Source organism: Anopheles bellator, chromosome 1 (genome assembly GCF_943735745.2).
Source record: "Anopheles bellator chromosome 1, idAnoBellAS_SP24_06.2, whole genome shotgun sequence".
In the NCBI taxonomy this organism is placed as follows: Eukaryota; Metazoa; Arthropoda; class Insecta; order Diptera; family Culicidae; genus Anopheles; species Anopheles bellator.
Genome location: NC_071285.1, coordinates 44,465,072 through 44,486,573, shown reverse-complemented (window position 1 = coordinate 44,486,573; position 21,502 = coordinate 44,465,072). Strand labels below are relative to the sequence as shown.

The following is a 21,502-nucleotide window of genomic DNA, read 5'->3' as shown; positions in this document are numbered from 1 at the left end:
CCCACCATTGACTCTACGCGCTGACACGACAGAAAACCTGCACATTTGTGCGCTAGGTGAAGTACGTAGACCTTATTACTCGTAATGTAGACAGCGAGTGGAGTGTAATGTGTTTGTTTGCACTAACTTTACTACAGCGTCTGATGGGCTTCAGCGATTGTTTGTTCAGCACTCCTCTCTTTCGGCTTGCGGAACGGCTATCCACTATTTTCGTCTTCGGTGCACCGATTTATGCACGTCGTGTTCCGTCGGCGGGCCGCGAGTACATTGGCAGAGAGCATCTGCACACTTCACGGCTCGCACACGGTTCAAAGGGAAAACATATAAATAAGTGTCCTACTTTTCACGCGCTACATATTGTTTCGTGTACGGGCTTGTATCGGCTTTTCTTTATGGTGCTGCGCGGCCCGCCGGGCAAACGGTACGTTACGGCCGTAGCTTCTCGCATTTTCCGTTTTCCCACACGGTGGAGGCAACCTTTTATGAGGCTGCGGAATCGTTTTGAATGAAATGTTTCGAGGGATGGAAGCAGCAAAACTTGGCCATCGCAAAACTCCCCGTAGAAATTCAATCCGAGTTCTTTTTACTTTTCAACCCACGAATCACGGAAAGGGATAAAGTTGGCATCATATTCATATCATGCATCTTTTAGTTCACCGCCACTCTAGCCAACCCAACGTCGTGCGAGTTTTGCGTAACAATCGTTCCGAAAGTTTTTTTCCACAGGAGCTCTCCTCGGTCAGCCTGTCTGGGAGCTTCCGCAGCAGTTTCCAACTACTTTTCCTATCCAGCTTTTCAAGGGATTCCCGAGTGTTCCGGTATCTTTCAAATGGAAGAAGCGATCCCTGCAAGTGTTGGGAGGAATGAGCAGTGGCTGGCTGGACTGGAGAGGCTTTTAAAAAATATATACATTCGACGGCTTTTTGTCAAATTGACTCTTGGATTCTCCAGCCAGATGGAAGTTATGAGAACTTGAGTTGAGAATTGGCCCAGTTCGACAGCCCCTTTTAGGGTCCCTAAACAGACTGAACTATGGATTGCCGTTTCGATCACCGTTCAGCAAAAATTACGTCCCAGAATGTATCTTACTGGCGAGTGAGGAATTCTGGGCGATTTCGCCAAGTTTTGATGAGACATAAATGTTGTTTCCAATTGTAAAAAAATGTACAATACAGACCAAACATATGGTTCTGACGTTGCCCCAACTAATCCTATGTCTATGCCACTGTCACTGGGGGTACGTACCACAATTCTTCACCGGTAGAATGTTACCGTATCAAATAAATAATGCATCCTGCTACAGGCATCTTCCCTAAACTCACACAAAACTTCTTTGCAGCTAGTGACACGAAGGTATCATGATTATCGTCGCTGACGGAAGGAAGTTATCGGCGAGAGACCCTTCTCTGGACCGCCAAACTTCATCATAGCAAAACTAGTCCAAGGCGGCAACTCGGCCGCACTACGGAAGGCTGGAGATTCTTCGCAATGTTTCTGATGACGTCGGAGTGGCGTGGCCTCTCGCAACTCTCCCGGCAACCGGTCTAGCCAACGTTGATGATACTTGCCGCCTTCCCGTTAGTGTTGGTAACGCTCGAGATGCTGCCGCCGGTAGTAACGCTGGTAACGGTGCTGCTCCCGACACCGTTCGTAGTTGGCGTTGAGGAGCTAACGGTCGCAACGCTCGTCGACGTGGCCGTCGTCGTTGAGTTGGTGGAACTACCTCTGGAGGCGGCTTGGGATGCTGGTCCTGGACGGACCGTCGTAGTCGTATCGCCCGTGGCCTTGGCCGCTTTCAGAACGGCGGCCACCTTCTCGATCGTCTTCTTGCCGCCCAGCAGCGGTGACGTAGCAGCAGCCGCGGTGGTGTTGGCGTTGGCATGCTTGTTGCTGTTGTTGTTGTTGTTGGGTGCCGCTCCCGCGCCGTTCATGATCGACGGCTTACCGTTCGCTGGCCGCGAGTGGCCGTTCGGAGTGCTATCCGCTGACTTGGGAGCTCCGTTGCTTATGGTGCTGCCACCACCGTTCGCCGTCCGACCGCCATTAACGCTCGGAGGAGATCCGGCCGACGACGAGGCCGATATCAGCATTCCGGAGGACGGCGGAGCGGTCAGCGTAAGCTGACCGCTGGATGACTGCGCACCGCGGAACGCCAGCGCCGACGGGTTGGGAATGTTGCGGATCGAAGCGTTCGGCTGTCGAACGGCCAGGTTCCGGTTCCGGTTGATCTCCGTCAGCTTCGGTAACGGGGCGAGCGTTTTCTGGCTCGGCGGCGATGGCGACGGCACCGGAAATCCGATCATCTCGGGCGGCAACTTCAACCCCGGGATGCTGTTCCTGCGACCCTCGATGCGGCCGCCACCTCGCGGGGCAAAATCAATCCCCTTCTTCGGTGCGCTGAGCTGGCGGAGGTGCTCCAGGATGATCGCTTCTTCGGCGGCAGTCGGCGCCGGACGGCGTCTGGCGTTGCCGGATAGATCCAGGATGCTGGGCAGGCCACCCGATTCCGACTGCGAGCGGGCCGCAATCTTCTGCAGCATTCCCGGCGTGATGGGCGTCATCCCTGGTGGGGCCCCAATCGTGCCTTCGCCCGCTGCCGCCACCGCCGGCTTCTTGATCTTGATCAGCGGAATGGTCGCCGGTGGTGGCCGCGTAGTCTTCGGACCAGCGACCACCGGTGACGTGGTGGTGGTGGTACTGGTGAACGGCGCCAACGAAGGTTTGTCGGCCACCGGGGCGGTCGAGGGAATGCGGACGATCTCCAGCGCTGGCCGGCCGTCGACACTGGCGGACGATGATGACGTCACCATGTCGGACATCTTGGTCACACTGATCGACGACGGTGGCAGGAGCAGGTTCGGGATCGGTTTCTTGATCGGCCCGATCGGTTCCTTCGTCGTGTAGCTCGAGCTGATGGACGAGCGATACGGCACCAGGTCGGAGGTCGGAGGCTGCTGCCCGGCAGCCGTCGCCGCCGCCACCAGCCCAGCCGCCTGTTGCTGGGCTTGTTGGGCCTTGGCCCGGTTGGCGCCCTTGGCGAAGTTGAACATCGGCGCGTGAATGGGGCCGCCCTGCTTCTTAGGACTCGCCAGCAGCATCGGCGACACCAGCGACGGTGGCTCCAGGCGCGCCACTTTCGGAGGCTGGGTTCCGGCGGAAGAGTCACTGCCCACCACCGAGGGACGCTTCATCGACGGTGCCATCGTCCGGATGCCGCCAGTCACAGGGCCGGTTGGCGACATGGCGGCCGGAGCCGCCGAACTGCTGGTGGTGAGAGGGTACGCCAGCGGCGGATACGACTGCATGGTGCGGGGCGACAGGATCGGAGTGCGGGGCTGAGACTTGGCCACCAGACCACCGCCGGCCGCTGTGCCGGCCGCCACAATCAGCGCTGGCGTCGGTTTCAGGGCCGTGGTCGTCGTCGCCGGCGCCGACCGCGGAGGGCCAGCCTTCGCCTGGACACTCTCGAGGAGCGAGTTGAACGACCCGCTGGCACTGTCGGCTGACAGGCTGCGGTCCAGGTTGGGAATGTAGACCATCGGCTTGTGGCGGATGGCGCGCATGTCCGCCAGCTTCTCCTTCGTCGCCGCGGGCGGTGGCGCTGGCGCCGGTGGAACAGCGGCGACTGGCGGCTGCTCGTTGACAAACTTCACGTCATCGTCGTCCTTCGTGATGTCAATCACCTTAGGGGGAGCCGCCGTCGCCACGGGTGGAGCCGCGGACGGCGCTGCTGGCACGGGTTTCGGTGGTGACGCGGCGCGGTCCGTCGGCGCCGCCACCGGTGACTTGGGAGACTTTGGCGACTTCGGTGGCTTCGGCGATTTCGGAGACTTGGCGGACGTGACGGACGGTGGCGATGCCGGTTCGTCCTCGTGGCCGGTCGAGCGGAGCCGCTCGTGCTTCGGCGGCTTCTCCGTCAGCTTCACCTTCATCTTGAGGCTGGCGTCTTGCTGCGAGGAGATCTCCGCGTGCAGCTTACGCCGTTTGCCGCTCGCTTCCTTCGAATGCTTGCCCTTCTTGCGCTTCCGGTGCGGTTCCCCATCGATCGTCCACTCCTGCCGATCGTCCTTGTGGCGCCGGGAAGCTTGCGCCGCTTGCTCCTCACACGCCCCGGCGTATACCGGCTTCAGACCGATCGTCTTGGCGTACTCCTCCTTGCCCATCGGCCACACGGGGCTCTTGCCGGTCGAGGATGAGGCTGCCGACGACGATGGTGAAGTGGCGGCCGAAGAGCTACTGCTACTGCTGTTGGACGGACTTCCGCCGCTCAGTTTCGTCTTGAGCCGTGGCAGTTCAATCTTCAGCCGCGGGATCTCCTGGACGGCACCGGCCACGATCGTCTGCTTCTTGAGGTTGACGTAGCACTTCAGTTCGTTGCCGGACGGTGGCGATCGCTTTCCGACCGGCGATGCTGCCGTCACCACCTCGGCTTTCGGAGCAGCCTTGGACGCAACGGCCTCCCCTTTGAGCCCGACTGCCGCTGGCGTATCCTTCGCTTCGGCCACGACGGCTGGGGGTTGCTGCTGTAGCACCTTCAACGGCGGCGGAATCTTCTTCACCTCCGGTGGGTTCTTGCCTTTCGCAACCAGCACCATCTTCAGACCGCCGCCGACGCCGGCGCCGACAGTTCCGGCTGCAGCCGCTGACGACTTGGTGGCCGTTTTCTTCTCCGCATCGGTTACCCGGTCTTTCCGGGTTCCGGCTGCGTGTGGTGTGGCCGTCGACGGTGCGGTGGCCGCTGGCTTCTCGATCCCGACGGCGCCGGCACCGCTGACGTTACTTGCCGGCGGCGGTGGCGGCATGGCGTGGGTCCCGTTGGTGATGGTGTTCTCCTTATTGCCACCGCCGGCGGTGATGGCTGCTCCGTTCGTTCCGGCCTTGCCAGGACTGTGGCCTCCGCCCTCTTTGGTACCGGTGCCCCCACGTTGGCCACCGTCGGTGCGGGTAGCGGTCGTGTGGCTACCGGGGGCTGCCGCCGACTGGGCGGTGTTGGCCGCTGAGCCGCCTCTGGTGCCGGTGCTGCCTTTATCCTGGCCCTCGACGCTCCGGTGAGCGGCGGCCGTTTGGGGCGGTTTTGCGCTCGAGTGGATCAGGATGCGATAGAAGAAGCGCATCGGGGCAACCTGACAGGGGGTCAATCATAGAAGAAAAGGAAGAAAAAACAAAGCGTTTAAGGATCCGTTCGGGCGATTTTGATGAAACATTTCAATCGAAACTCTAAGAAGAACTTAATAAACCACCTTAATGCATTTGATGCTTATTTGGATAGATTAGTTATTAAAGAACACTTAAGCGAACCGTTTTATGCTACATCAAATTGCAAAAGGTATAACTACTATTGTTTACACAAACTGTAGATGAATCTTTCACTGGTCTATGTTCACAGATGAACCGCGAATAGAGCAAAAACCTTGAGCAGATGGTTTCGCAAAGAGGCGCTCTCTTAATGTGTTCTTCGAGATATTAAGCAGTCGTTAATTATACTTTTGAGCAATACAGCCTCACTCGCTACACTAGAATCTTCAGCTGTTTGGAGGTCTATGTTCTTGAAAGCTGTTGATACTATTCACTGGTAAGGTCAATACTGGAATAAGCAACGTTCAGTTGGTCTTTCAATCGTTTAAGCAGTATTGGACTTGAAGCAGTATTAAAGGAATTCGAATGGCAAGTTGACTCGTAGAAAAATATACGTCTTGTGAAAACATTGACTCATGAAAATAAACTCACGGTTTATTTTACGCTTTATGTAATACAACGATGAACTTAATGTCTGACTGGCTAGATTACTCAATGTTGCTAAGATTACAAAATGGCCAAGCTAAGGAAGACCCCTCATTACAACTGAAGATAGGCAATTAAAATGGTTTTCCTTCAAACAGGACGAAGACTGTTGGTTGAAAACGAGTTGGAAATCGTTTCAAATATTGAGCTTTGAGCTTCGGTGAGCATCACAACAACCCATTACCCGATATTAGCTTGGGTAAATAATTAAGCATAACCGAACTAGTGAACCTCCATTTAGAAATCCGAAACCCGGCGTGTTGGCCACTTTACTTCGATTAGCAGACCAAAACATGATCTCTCGAACGGGATGTATTGGAACATGTGGGCCGGAGTAATCGATAGGCATCGAAAGCAGAGCCTACGAGAAAGGGCATCACCGCGCCACTTGCCCACAATGGCGTGCTCAGAAAATTAATGTACTTTAATTATGGTAAACACCTCGGGACGCGGGACACACAGCTCAATTTGCTCCGATCGCACATCTTTCTAGTCCATCACCCCGACACGGCCCCGACGTTATGATCTGTATCAGATTTCTCGAGCTTCCGCGACCAACGCCACAACTACACACACCACCACACGACGACACCTCCTCGCTGCCATGGCAAACTTCTGACATTTCAATCTTGATCCCGTCCGGCCAGGCCCGGCCCAACAGCCACCGGCTGCCCATTGGACCGGTTGTTGATGATGCCATCGGCGGGCACCCCGAGAGAGAGTAGCGTTACTCCCCAGCGGGTGTGGAGTGCCCCCCCAAGGCTGTAGTATCTCGATGTCCTTGTCCCCAAACGGTGACCGGCAAGGTGGGCTGAGATGGGCCGCGTCACGTCACCGGGACACGGGACAATATTTTCTCGGCGACTCAGATTGCGTAATTCAATGAGCAAAAATCATCCAATTTTTGGGTCCATCGCGTCATCAACAGTCCCATCATCATCATCATCATCTTCATCATCATCATCGTGGTCGTTATTATGTTCTCGCATCGTTCTGGCCACCAGAACACTGGCAAGTGGCACTGGTAGCAGCAATCACGAATCCCCTCTATCTCTCTCGCGCTCGCCACTCGGCTGGCCACGGCACGCAAGGAAGCGGCTCACCGTCCTCAGCTCGGCGAGAGTTTATCGCTCAGCAATCGCTCAGCATAATTACTATTAATTATTTTCGTTTCGCCGCGCTTTCCACGATGTTTCCGCGATGTGCGAGAAACGGTACGTGTCCTCTTACTTGGCGCCCGCGCAGCACGCCGAGCTGCGTCTTCATTCCGCGGACAGTGGAGCTCGCTTTTTGTCGAAACTATTTCGCAAAGAGGTGTGTTCGTTAACCAGAGGAAGTTAGTTTAGTAACATTCCTTTTATGCAAGCCGGTTCAAAAGATCGAAAATCGAGTTCCTCTTTTTTTAATGGTTTAATCATTTAGAGAGTGACACGCAGTAATCGGATGAAACCAATTAGCGCGGGGGCTTTCGAGAGCTGGGCTCCTAATTTGAACGGCAAGCTACACATCCTATTTGGATTCATTTCCCGCAACAGCCACAGGACGCCACAAAAATTGGAAAATCACTGTATTGAGAGCTGGGCTCGGAAAGTTCCCGTCATGCGGCGGCAGGGCACCTTCCGTTGGCGTCTCTCTCTCTCTCTTTCTTGCACGGCCCAGCCCTACGTTGAAGTGGCCACTTGAAACTCCTGCCCGAGTCCGTCCCGAGGGGGCCCGCTGCCCTCGAGATTTCTCTCGCCTTCACACCTATCTCCCGCTCTCGCCCATCCATCCGTTCAGCTGTCCGCCGTCGCCGCCGGAGGATGCGGCCCTTTCGGAGGGCCGCCGCAGCCAAGGGCGGTGGAATTCTGAGGCAAACGGGTCCGCGAAGAATCGCCGATTTCACTCGACCAGATTCCTTGCACCGTCGTTCATCAAAACACATACATAAAGGGCGGCCCGTGAAGAAGCTCGGCACAAAACATCCCTCGTCGTCGTCGTGAGCCCTCGTGGGCAAACCGTATTTATTCCCTTCGTTTACTTTAGGGCTCACCTTGGCCGGGCTGCGTAGATCCGGAATCGGCCCCGTTTTTGCTCAATGTTTTCCAGCTTCGGGAAGTTTCGAAACTTCTGGTGCTAACCAAGCTAACGCGTCGCAAATTAAAATAACGCAAATGAGTCGCACCGGTCGCACCCGAAGACCAAACAGAATATTCGGAGCAGTGCGCCATCAGCAATTCGATTTTCCAGCCGTCGTTTCCACCACAGAGTAGCGTTATCGCGGTGCGGGTGGAAGTTTTCCAATTCTCTTCTTGCCACTGAAAACCCCATTTCAGAACGCGAGCTCGTTTCTCTCGGAAATTCCTCCTTCAAGCATTCAAATGATTAGACGACCCCCGAAAGCACGAACTAAAAACGAAGATCAACATCGACGGTGAACAGAGCAGAACAGAATATTAAATTTGTGCCCTCTGCGGAGAGTTGCTGAAGCTACTCCGAATGTTCGCTACGAAAATTGGCTTCCAAACCAAGTTTTATCGCATTCGTGGTCAGTTTCCATTTATTTTTTCATACTTTCTACTTTCTTTTAGCGCATTTGTCCTGTTCGTTAGCGAAACTATCCTTTGTTGAGTTTTATCACTTGGTTGAATAGAAGAACCATTGTGCTTAAGGTGATTCGAAACTTTGCATGGCTTTTACTTCACTTCAATTTACTCTTTTAAATCATTTTCATTTTTAATTTTTTCATTTTTTTTTTCTTTCCAACACTTTCTTTGTCCATTCTTCCAAATCATAAGGCACGACATCGCATACACTTTTAATCATTCAAAAAAGAAACGTCCATTGCGCGGGGGAAAACAAAATCTATAAACTTACCCGCTTGTAGTCGAAGCAATAGGCCACATCCATCAGCGTGAAGTTGTGCGGCAGGATCTCGTCCTCGTAGATGATCTCGACGCGGATGTTGTCCGAACCGACCAGCAGCCCGTTCTTGGTCAGGATGAACTTGTACAGATGGTGCACCGTGACCGCGGCCGGGCACTGCAGATACGTCACGGGAAGCTTCGACTCCTTCGTCGCCACACTCTGCTGCGTCTCCGGCAGCGTGTCGTAGAGGTACTCGAGCGATAAACTGCGGCCCCCCGTCCGGGAAAAGAGAAAAAGGAGCACAATATAGACACAAATCAATCGGTTTGCCGACGTCGAGCGATCTGGAAGAGGGTTCCGGAACGGAACGGGGCTTACCTGATCGGTTCCTCGGGTGAGTAGAAGTTTTGATCCTCCAGCAGACTGCAGCCCTGCAGCTGATCGTCCACCGCTTGGGCGTTGTTGCTGTGTCTTTCCGAGTAGAATTGGATCGTTCTTTGGATTTCCGATTTGTGCAATCCGGGCACCATCTTGTAGACCAACGCTCGCAGCGTCCGATCGGGCCTGGCGGGGAACAGGAGTGGTCAGCGTTATTAAATAAACATTAAACCCTTTCGTAAACATAAAGGGTAGCAATAAAGTGTGGAAAACGAACGGAAGAACGGTGTACGTAGCCAAGCATAAGACGGTGGAAAAAAAACGAAAGCCACACCGAAGTCATAAACCAAGCCAAAGGAATGTAGGCAAGCCCGAAGCGGCACCGCGGCAGAAAGCGAACGGTACCGAACGTTTTCCTTTCGCAGCCAGCATAACGGCGTTACACACGATTACACCACCCCCGATGGGCGCGTCGGCGCCCAGGGTGGGCCCGGGCCAACATAGCCCGTTCCGTTAGACACCGAACAACAGCGAAACCGAAACAAGAAAACGAAGAAAGCAACACTTTAAGCGTAGAAGCGAGCGAACTATGAGGGTTTCGGTGCCTTCTGTGCACTTCCCAATGATAATTCGTCACTATTTGACAACCTGTGATCGGCGCGGAAAAATGTAAAATAAGAACACGTTTCCACACGGCCATTGGAAAACATTGCACTCGGTGGGTGAAGTGGCTTCGAAGGAAAGAAAATGGGGAAAAAACATCGCCAACGACCCACTGCGCTCTGGGGACCCATAATTACCTCAAGCTGGCGACCGTAATGGGTTTGCTGTTGTAGGACTTGCATCTGGGACAGTACTTGTTGGTGTCGAGGTATTGCACGATGCACGACCGGCAAACTGGAACGAAAAGCGTGAGAAGAAAGAAGTTGGAACCGATTATCGACTGGATGCTGCGTGCGTCGTGCGGAGTTCGTGCTCGAGAGTTGCTCGAGGCAGCGGCGGCCAGAATCCCTTGTGTGATTTCGATGTTAAGTGTTTAGATCGAGATTCAATTGAAAACAATTACCACACAGTCAGACTAGACGAGTTGCGAGGCATCGTTGGCGGAATGATTGTTGCCAGATTGAACGGAACGGAACGTGATTAAATTTAAGTAGAATTAAAAGTAGATGATAAAGCTATACAACAAGCTATACTATAAAACATCAAAGCAAAGGCAGATACGAAAAACTAAAAACAGAAATAAAACACACAAACAATCAAATAATCAAATCACTGCAGCAGCTGTGCTGTAACGGCTACCAGGTAATAAATTACTGTCAAACACAAGTAAGACTCATTAAAAGCCAACATCTAATGGAAGGTTTAAGACTTATTTAGAGAGGTCTAGAAGATGCTGCATTGTCTAAGAATTATTTTTAAATGCTACTATGTAGAATTGTTTCCCATTAATTAAACATGAACATGTTTCAGTTAATTCTACATCTGGTAGCTCGTTCCCTACAAGCGTAAAGTGGTAGATAAAAACACGGAGTACAACATACCGAGTTCACTGTGAAGCAAAAGTGATAAAAAGACAGTGACTAATAGTCGTTCAACCTGACCCGGGTTCCACCTGGGGACATTGGGACGATATTCAAAACATGGGAAAAATTCCCGAGAAGAGCGAAAAGAAAATAGTCAATTCTAATCGAAATCACCAATCACTAGGTGGCGGGCCCTCGGTACCTGACGATGTCACCACCGACGGTCGCGGTCCATTTATCATCCCGCGGACGACGATCTATGCTCTCGTCGTCGATCGGCCCGCAGTGACAGTCAATCATCACCTCTGCCGCTGGTCTCTCTGTCCCTTTGTTGTGACAGTTACGAACTCCGCTCAATCACAGCAACCACCAGCGCCACGTCATACACCGCCACCAGCGGGCATCGAGAGAACCAACGAGGGAACCAATAGCGCGTTAGTGTCGCGGGGCCTTATCGACGGGCCACGTTGCTGCTGTTGTTGCCGCTTCTGTCACCGGTGATTGGAAGTGTGAAAGTGTGATAATAATCACAGCCCGACACGACGACCCGCGCTGCGGGGGAGTTAATCGCTATTAGGTCGTGTTCTTTTGGCTTAGGCTTAGCCGTCATTCGCTTGTCCGCGCTTCGCGGCGAGCGTGGGTTTTTTCTCTATTGATCCGCGACCCGACACGAGTCCGACGAAGTTGAGACGTACCCGGACCAGGGGGTTCCGGTGACTGGTCTTTAATGGCCCACAGAGAGAGAAAGAGAGAGATCGACAACAGCGAGCGAAGGCTTTTATTTTCTTCTCGCGGACTTTATTTTCATTGATGGGCCCCTTTTTTTATCGGTCTTCAAATCCTCGGCGCTTCACCGGCGCGGGATCCATCAGCACCGTCGTGTCTATTTATGCTCCCTCCCCGTTTCGCAGGCCTTCAGGGGACCGAGCTGTGGGGCGCGTGGGTCTCTTATCTTTATTAAATTCATTCCATTCCTTTTGCCGGTGAGACTACTGGAAGTCGAACGCTAAAAAGTTATCTTAATTAACAATTTAAAAGCCCGTAATTGGGTGCCCTTGCCTCGATTTGTTGGCTTCGAGCAACACACTACTCCGTAGGCAGATTCTGTGTATCTAATCAATATGTTTTGCTTGCTCCCTGCTGCTGCTACTTGAATAACCCAAATTATGGACTTTGTTTTTCGACACTGCGCCCCGAAGACTGAACCTAGAGAACTCGAAGCCACTGCGAAGCAACGCGCATGTTATGACCCTTTCTGGTCGAATTTGTTTTGATCTCAGATGATGACGGTCGGTCGGTCGGGTCGAACAGTACGTTTTACGGGCCTTTCGGAAGAAAAGCTCTCCCCGGTTCCGCTGGATCCGCTGGAGCGTAGGAAGTTAACCGTAACGTGCCGCACACATACCCCGCACGGTTCCCGCAACCTTCGTCACAGCCCAGCATCTCATCACCTTCTCGTGGATTTTCATCTTCCCCGACCGACCGGCCAGGCCAGACCACCACCGGAGAAGCGTCGGAACACACAGAAAAACTGTCAAAAAAGCGAACCAAAGCCCTGGAGCCAAAACGGAGGCGCTCAACTTTATTTCCCCCTTGGAACGAAAGGGAGAGAGCGAGAGCGAGAGAGACCAAGGCCAGAAAACTCCGGCAGAAGCAAGAAGATTAACAACTCCAGCCCGGACATAATCATCGGGTCCGGCGCTCGGCTGGCTCTGGTCCGCGTGGGTTGGCGCGGCTGGCTGGTTGGTTCCGGTGTTCCGTTCCGAGATCATGAGATCATAGGGCGAAACACCGCAGGGCGAAAGGTATCGCTCGGCTGTCGCTGTGGTGGAGTTGGTTCTTGTTTTTTTTTGTTGCCCCACCAGACCCTTTCACGAGAGAGACAGAGCTGAAGCCGCCTGGATGAAGAACTCGAACTCCAGCGGAGATGGAAAAACTTCTGAAGAGTTTTCCGGCAGGAACTCTTGGGGATTGGGCCTCGCGACGCGCGACGGCCAGAAACATCATGTATCCAGCGCGCACATGCTCCGATTAGAGTTCGTGAAAGTTCCGTGCTGACACTAATCCAAATCACTGCAACTTCCGTGGTCTGGAGCTGGGGTCCACGTCGGACACTTTAACAAGAAATCGCAAACGCAGTCGGCGCGGTTGGTTGCCCACGGCGTACGGCGACTTTTGTCCCACAAAAATGGCGAAATTATTCTCTCATTAAGCCTAGCCAGGGCGAAGCACTTCCGGCCTCCGCTCCATATTTGTTATGGCGGACAACAAACGCAAAAACGGCTAACCCGTAACATTCTCGGGGCTTCCGTCTCTCGTGGGACATTCAACCGTTTAAGCATTTAATCCACACCGGCAAGTAACATTATATGCACACATAGCCACACATACAGACGAAAGGTCACAAACCCACAAAGCTGGGAGGCACCATACAATGATGGCAGTTGGAAGCAGAAACAGCGAAAACATAAAGCAGAGATGAAACAACGGAAAGGTCGCCGATAGCATCATTTACCCGGAGTCCCGTGGAAAGCAATAGGAACCGGGAGCATGAAGTGTGGAACACCGGAGAGAAGTGCCGTTGTTGTTGGCGAGAACTTTCACGCATGCTGGGAAAGTTTCGTGCCCTGGCCCCGACCGGCGCACAGTGGTAATGGAGAAAAACTTTACTCTGCCGGCTTTTAATTGAAATTGGTTGCAAATTTCCGAGCAGCATACAATTAAAGTTTCTGTGTGCCAGAGTTCAGAGCTTCGTGCTCTCTTAAAACTGCGCTCACCAACGGCACAAGATGGACTAAGAGGCAATGGAAGAACGGAAACAAATTGGAACAGATCCGCACTTCGTAGAGTGCGGCTTATGTACAGTGTCTTCGCTGAAGCTGCTCTGAGTTGTGGAATTGAATTCAGCACAGATCATTTGGAATTTGTTACTTTTCTGAATTTTTTTCACTCTCGAAAATTTCGTCCAATTCTTCAATTCAGCTTCGGATACGCATGGTGAGAAGTCTACCGAACCATAGCAGTCAGATCTCCAATTGCCCAATCGATTCGAGGACCGATTCTTTGATTGGCCCGGGACGTTTCGGCACGCTTTCTGCAACATCCTTCACGTGTGCTGTTTACGTTTCGGGATGGCCTTAAATAATGGAAAATGTTTCGAATCCACTCCACCGTCTTCCCCATCCGGAACATATGGGTCAGACCCGTTAGACCCGGTTTCGGAACATGCACCGGACCCGGGTGAACCACAAACTTCACCCTCTCTCACTTCAAATTGTTTACATTAATCGGTCATAATTTCTTGGCCGATGAACGAGCCGATCGGACCGAAGACACGGAACCCCAGCGCATCGAGCAGATGCCACTTAATCTGCCGAAAAAAGACCAACATTTGGCACGTTTGTGGGCGCTGGCACTGGACTGGCGAGATCGGTGTCTTCGCCGGCAGCACCGTACCGAAAAGGAGTGTGTTCGATTATTGCGCGCGCTCCGCGAGAAGCGCCCAATAAATTTGTTTAAATTAGATGAAGAAGGCAGCCAACGCGCAACGTTTGCCGTTCCACGTTGGCGCAATCCCTTGCCAAGGCGCGAAGCGCGAAATCGAGCATAAAGGGGGACAGAGAGCATAACGAGTTCTCCGACAGCTCGTCTTAATTTGAGTGCGCGTTCTCGTTTGTGGACCAATAAAATTTCACCAACGCCTTTCGGCATCGACCCGGGGGTTGACTGTTGCATTGGTGTAGAAAGGAGCAAAAGCTTCTATGCTGAACCCACAAAACAATTGCTAAGTCCGTACATTCCAGACACGCACCCCAGAACCGGTCTTCGTGTGGACTTCAAATATTCGAAACGACCACACGGAAGTATGCACCCGACAGCAGTGCTCCGAAACAGTCCGGCCACAGTGACAGGCATCGATGGACAACATAATAGAGCGCCACCGCGGGAAAAAAAATTGCTTGACGCGCAACCCGAGAAGCGGAGCGCAGCAACTTGTTCCTTGTTCCGGGAACCGCAAGAAGCAGCAGCAGAAACGAGCATTAGACAAGCCGCCGGTCTAACGGCGGTTCTTCGGTTCTCGCGCTGACCAAGCAGTTTCCGCAGGCCCCCGGGAAGAAATTGCCAAAGAATACCCCGAAGCCGCAGCTGAACACCGGAAGGTGGCGCGCGTTAGACGCGAAGAAGACACTAACGCAAGTGAAATGTGGCAAAGCCGGTACAAAAGGAGGCACAAAAAAAAGAAGGTCCAAGGAGAGCACCAGCAACAGAAGCTGATAAGAAGAGCCACGTTGCGCGAGGGCAACGAAAAATATCGGAACCGGGCCAAAGGGCCCAAGGAGAAGCGGACAAAAACAAACGAAAACACACAAAACCCGAACGAAGCTGGAAATAACACAAAACAAGGGCCCCGGAAAGACACAAAATCTATGGAGCGACCGTTTCTTCAATTTGTGTTTTGTTTTCCACTATCGTGTTGTGTTTTTCCCGACAACACTCCGAGCGAGTTTTCTTCTCTTCGGGTGAGAGCGGGAAAATGGGGTCTCTCCGCCAGCAGCAGAGAGAGAGAGGCAGAGTGTTTGTGTGCCCGTGTGCCGGTGTGTGTTTGCTAGAATACCGAGGGGATGACGACGGAACACATCATTTTCCTTCTCATTTATATTCACCCCTAGATTGCCGCTGGCCGGCCGGCCGGTTCCGGTGACAGGTGGAACGGTGAGGCCGGTGCAGAGGCACCGGCACTGAAGAGGGGAGTGGAGTGGTGCGGGGCCACAGCGGATCACAACAGAGAGCAGAGCACCACGGAAGGGAAAATGATTCCCGTTCGTTCCACATCTACCAAGCGTTGGTTGTGTCCCTTTCGATCGCCATTAGTCGCGAGTGGTTTTCTCGCTTTCTTCCCTCTTTTCTCTCTCTCTCTCTCTCTCTCTCTCTCTATCTGGCTTCTGTTTGATGTTCTCTCGATTAGTAAAACAATAGTGTCACTAACCACAACACCAGACATTGGAATCTTTCTCGTGCTTCCCGTGAGTCTATCAAGTCATTGTAGCTTTGGCTGCCAGTGTTTCGTGTGTCTCATCATTTGATAGTATCCGCAGAACTATACGACCTTTCTCTTCGTTTGGCTCTCTTTCTTACTATCTAATGTCGCTGGTTCGCTTCTTTCTCATTTTTTAACACTGGTGCTGCTGCCCCTTTGGCAACATTGTCCCGTTTCTAATAGAACTACAGTTTGTTTAGAGTAGCATAAAAGTATTTAAAAAGAAAAGTAATGATATGAACTTACTTAGCATATGAACGCCAAGACTAACCTTAACAGTCACTAAACAAACTACAAAAATATAATTTTGGTTAATTAATGGCCTTCTTAGAACCAAAAATTAATTCCTAATCAATTTATTATTTTTTGGTTATAAGCAGCCCATCTACATAACTTCGAATGGTTGACTGCCAGAAATAGTTTAAAAACTGATGATAAAAATAAGGTTTTGAGACTAAATCTTACTCAAAACAAGGCTAATGAATGACAACTATACATCAAATCGTTCACACCTCATTGATTAATCTTATTTGTTAAGATTTACTTAACTTTTACCATTTACTTAAGCTGCCTGCAAATTCTTCAACTATTAGCAAAAATGGTCGAAGATTTTCATCCGTCAAACAGCAAGCCTTTGACTGGTGCCACCAAAAATAGTAGTCCACTGTCGAGGGGACGGCCCAGACGGGGCCTGTTCTCGTCCACCTTTCTCGGCCGACTCCAGACAGGAGCCTACCAGGGCGCCTGACCACCCCGAGGGCACACGTTGCTCCCGTTTTGTGCTGTGAGCCTTGGGCAGGAACAGAACAACGTCAAACACTCCGTTTCCCAGTGCTGGCGTAGTTGGTCGCTGTTCCGAAAACGGAAATGTAGGACGCCCGGTATCTGTGCAGAGAGCGCACCTTCGCCAAAACATCGGTTGAAGTCCACACTTAGAAAATTTCGCCACTTTCTTTTCTGCTCCTGTCCAGCTTCGGAAGGTTTTGTCTTCAAAATTGGGCTCACCCGGGGATACTGATTCGGCTCGAACATGTTTTTGTGTGCGTATGTACCCAAGTCGGTGTGAGCGCACACGTACACGCGCACATACACGCGCGAGTCAGCGTGGCGTAACAACAACCGGTTGAGTGATTTCTAGAGCCGCGATGAGCCGCGAGGTTCCAGGTTCCTCTACGCGGCCCGGCCCGGCTTCTCTATTATTCTATTATTCTAATTTCCTATTTATTTTCTCTACATCCGCATCTGAGGCGAGGAGGGCCCTTTCGAGAGGGAAGAAGGCCCCGACGACGACGATGGCGAGTCGAGCCGGCTTCTGTTTGTTCAAATTATTACGATGTTTTACATTCGTGTGTAGGCGCCCGGACCGATCGCGCCCCGAAGTTGGTAAGTCGTCCAAACATAATTCTGAATATTCATGCCCCGCGTGTGCCGTTTGTGATCCTCTCTCTCTCTCTCTCTCTCGCTCTCTCTGCACGGAGGGTTTCTCGAGGGTTCCACTTCAAACGCGTCGGCGCTGGCGCGCGGACAAGGTAAAAAGTTTCCAAAAAAAGGATGCTAAATCGAACATGCCACGGGGCGAAGGAGTCACTCGGTTATCGAGCATTCCCTGCGCGTGTGTATGTGTGCGTGTGTGAGGGCACGGGTGACAAGATTTCAATCAAACATCGGACGGTTGTGTGGAAGATTCCAAAGGATCCCAGCGCCACAGCTGCTCCGAGGCTCTTCTGAGGCCTTCTCGTCCCAGGTCGTACCAGGTCGCTGAAAGCGGCATCTTATTGAAATGAAATATCGCCACCACCACCATAGACCGGATCCCTTCTGGCATCCTCTCAGGGTTCCGAGGGATATCCTTCGCAAAGGAAGGAATTACACCGCGCCGCCCGAAGCCCAATCCTCGGGCTGCGTAGTTAGTCCCTTCGTTATCTAGCAAAACCGTCATCCGGTAAAACCACCCCTCAGAGAGAGACAGAGAGAGAGAGAGCAAACAGGCCCTCTCTCTAGCGCGCTCGCTCTCGTCGCTGCCGGTGTCAAAGGTGGCGGCAGAACGTGAGCGACCTTTAAACCATATCGTCCGGATCCGCCACGCCACGGCCGAGCGAATCGCACCCCGGAAGCATCCTTCTTCTGGGGCACTAACTTGGGCGCTCGACCCGCGCACCGCTGCTGCACCGACGCAGCCCTTTCTTCCCCCACCGGTGTCGTAAAAACCGAGATTTAGCACCACGTGGTGACCGTGTGCGACCGGAGCCGCTTACCCCTACATAGCCAAGGCGCACTGCCCCAGATCCGGTGGTGGTGCCGTTCGGCACACTTTATTAGATCAAATCTATTAAAGATATATGATTGCGCCGCTGTCGATGAGCTCGGTGGCGACGACGACGGCCACAGGGTGTGTATTTGCCACAGGGGAGTATTTTCGTCCTAGCCTGGGCCTGGCCTTGCTTCCTTTCTTCGGTGTTTTCCAAATTTACTTCGCAAAAAAAAAAATACCCGGAGAAGATAAATGTCCGGGAATCGAAAATCGGTCTGCAATTTGATCCGTTTTTTATGCTCGGGGTCAACGCCAACCGAACGACGCTGCTGACCACCGTTGATCCGCCTATCGACCGATTCTCGACCGGATCGTCCGGATATTCTCCATCCATCCCGATGGCCTGCCTGTCAACCCCCGAGTTAGCCGGGGGACAGTTAAGGGACGAATAAATCGAATAACGACGTCGACATTTTATCACCGCCACACCGCAAACATTGACCCGGCCCGGCGAGAGACCGCAACCGCAAAAAACCGTTGACAAACGAGAAAAAAAGAGAACCCTACGAAAACACACATTTAACACCTCCGCATTTGAATTATGGTTTGTTTGGGAGGTGCTGGCTGGCCTCCATTGTTGGAGCTGTTCCCGTTTCGCTGCGTCGCCGCTGATGACGCGTTTTTGGGTTAAGATTTTATTCGAAGTGTGTCTGGAACTGAAACCCCGAAAAACCCTTGATGATCGCTTAATTAGCGTGGCCCCTGTTCTGGCCCCCGTTCTCGAGCGCCCTTCTATAAAGTAATGGGCCAACTGTGCGGTGAGATCATCCCAGAGCATTGTTACCAGCGCACTCGCGATGAGCTCACTACTACGGCCCGGAATTCCGGATCGACAATCGTGGGCTGCTGGGCGTTTAATGTAAACAAATTCGGCGCCGAGTCACATAAACAAACCCGGCAATGGCTTATCGCGCGCCGCTCGCAAGGCTGCCTCTGTCGAGAGTGTCGCAATTTTTGACACGCTTACTCATATTTATTTTAACATCGAGCTCACAAGAACTGCTGGGCACTTCAATCTGCCATAAATTTTCTTTAATTACTCCACAAAAAGAGAACCTAAAATCCTAAACGCCGCTGGAGAGTGATGTAGCCCACGTTCAACCGAGTTATTACTACTGGAAGAGCTAGGCCTCTAACGATCAAAAGAATGTCCAGCCCTCAGCTCCGGCAAGCCAGACTTAACAACATTGATATGCAAAATATTTTATGATTAAATTTAAACATCTAAGACATCTTTCTTCTACTCGAACGAGGTTTGCCCGATCTTTTGTCACTCGACAAACTTTTATTCTATTCTACGGGATGGTCCCAAACCGTGAATTCCACGATGGGCCTCCGAAGGAACAAGAGGCCGTCCAATATTCATGCTTATCCCCCACAAACACATACTCTTGTGCATGATTTATCGCGCATTTTATTTCTCCCATTTTTAGAACCACAGAACGCATCAAGGCATCAAGAGTCAAGAACCAGCACCGTCTTTCTCGGGCGTCCGCTAGAAAACATTTCCAGGGTTGTAAATTTTAAGTTCGGGCTGTTGTTGGATGGTTCCTAGCAGTTAAGCTGTCTATATTAGATGAATGTAGCGAAACAATTCTACAGTGGAAAAGTAAACTCAATGCTAGGCGCTTCAACTGTGGCCAGAATACTAGCCAGTGCGTGGCGATTATTAAGAAATCTTGTTCCTACTTATTCCTGCTTCCGCTCCCACGCAACATCCACGCCCTTCCGTGTTCCGTGCGTGATTGAATTCCCGATAACTTCCCGAACCGAGCGCATCGGGAATGTTTTTCGAGGGGCGAGAGTTTTAAGGCGAGAATCATGGTTTCAGTTTTTATAACTTTTGTTTTACGACAACGGCCGGACTTAGTGCTGGCCCCTCGACAACGAAAATAAAACTTCCACAACCTCCAAAACGATGGCGGCCGGTCGAAAATTGGTTGTTTTATGAATCGTAAACCTATTCGCCACGCTACCGGAAGAAGAAGTAATATTTAGTGTAGCATCCGTTATGGCACTTGCAAGGATTTGAGCTACGGACGTCGCCTGTCGGACTACAGGGTTTTGTAGACGAAAAGGTGAAACCAGAAGACGGAATGAAAGTATCGCTAGTATCCAAAACAAGCTGCCTGAGGCTCGGTCTACGCTCAGTTTTGGTCTCAATATAATAACTCAAATTACTAAGAAACTCTAGGCCCATGAACCTTTGGGCCCAAAAATAGTGTCCGGTGTCTAAATCGTCGGAGATCCGAAGTGCTAACGTGATTTACACAACATCAAAACTACAATACTGACGAACGTTGAAACTTTCAAATGTTTCGATTTCAAATTCCCAAAGGCCTGGACGGTTCCATGTTTGGCTAGAAAACAGTCCGATATTCATCAATCAACAATCCTAACAAATCAAATTGACCATCATTCACAGACCAGGTGACCCCAATCGAAGCATGAAACACGCTCCGCTACTTCAAGAGAGCCTTATAAGCCACCGAAAGTCAACAACCTCGTTCCAGACGGATGGACGATTTTTCAGGATCGACTCACCACCGGCCGGCCTTGCCGGTTCGGCTTTTCCGTTATCAATTATGCAAGGATTGACTTTTTCTACCCTCGCAGCCGGATCGGCTAGGCCAGGAGGGTCAGCAGTGTGCGTTCCCAGCACGAAATCAATACCTTATCGGGTTTTGTGTTATGCAAAATCATAAAAGTGACCATTCGTGTCCGCTCGTTACGAGCGAAAGAGAGGTCTAACGGCCTGGAGCGATGTGATTTAAAAGTGGCCCCGTGTGTTTCGGCAAATTTATTATACAACGGACGCATCAAATCCCGTTTTCATCGGTACCTGGGGAGTGTGCAGAAAACATTGCCAGTGCATCAACCGGGATCTCGGAATTCTGTGCCTTGCAGCAGGACATTTTTGCAATCTTTAAAGATATATTAGGTTATATTCGTACGTTCAGCTTAAGGCGAATGATTTTAAAAGGCTTCCTAAACTTTGGCAACCATTATAAATTCGTTAAGCATTGACAATAATCTTTGAGGCCAATCATCTTTAGGTGCTGACTCAATACTAGGGCAGCTAATAATAGAGTTATTAATCAGAATCTATTAAAATAACTATTATGAGAAAATATGATAAAATACTTTAGGTATTGCATTCACAGGACACGTGACGTCACGTGACTTTTTCCTTTGACGTATCCGAACTAGAGGAATCCCATTTAGTACATCCCCGCGCGGTGGCCCACAATGATGGAATACTCACATGCGTGCAGACAGTCGTTGATGGTGGTGGCCTCGATCAGGTAGCCACTGCAGAGGGTGCAAGTTATGCTGTCGTTGAAGTCCTTGACGCGCCGCCGATTGCCGCCTGCACTCGAGCGCATTCGGCTGCGCTCCGCGTCCGGCATCATCATCATCATCGTCATCATCGTTCCCGCCGTCAGCGGCAGGGCCGGCGAAGCGGACGACGACGACGGCGAGTGGGTGGCACTCCGTCCGCTCCCGCCACCACCACCACCATCCACCGACGTCGCCATGACGCACGCCGCCTGCCGAGAGTCCTTGAGGCCGGCCCCGCGGGCCCTTGCTGCCATTCCTCCGTTGGCCGCCGTAATCGCC

General features: G+C 51.8%; 1 protein-coding gene across 1 annotated transcript; it reads right to left on the bottom strand.

The window, feature by feature from the left end:
- Positions 1–1,544: 1,544 nt before the first annotated feature.
- On the bottom strand, positions 1,545–21,297 carry LOC131215689 (protein suppressor 2 of zeste). Its single transcript, XM_058210081.1, has 7 exons — positions 21,147–21,297; positions 9,807–9,903; positions 9,007–9,192; positions 8,638–8,893; positions 3,846–5,123; positions 1,914–3,785; positions 1,545–1,823 (listed from the first exon to the last, which is right to left on the bottom strand). The coding sequence occupies exons 1-7, from the start codon at positions 21,295–21,297 to the stop codon at positions 1,545–1,547; spliced, it is 4,119 nt and encodes a 1,372-aa protein (XP_058066064.1).
- Between the last annotated feature and the right edge of the window lie 205 nt (positions 21,298–21,502).

Excerpts from the sequence above, each read along its gene's own strand:
- LOC131215689 (XM_058210081.1), bottom strand. The coding sequence starts at position 21,297 with ATGATGATGCCGGACGCGGAGCGCAGCCGAATGCGCTCGAGTGCAGGC. Across the intron at positions 3,786-3,845 it reads AACCGGCATCGCCACCGTCC|TCACCGGTGGCGGCGCCGAC; the intron begins GTCACGTCCGCC and ends AAGTCTCCCAAG. Across the intron at positions 1,824-1,913 it reads TCATGAACGGCGCGGGAGCG|ACGATCGAGAAGGTGGCCGC; the intron begins GCACCCAACAAC and ends GGCGGCAAGAAG.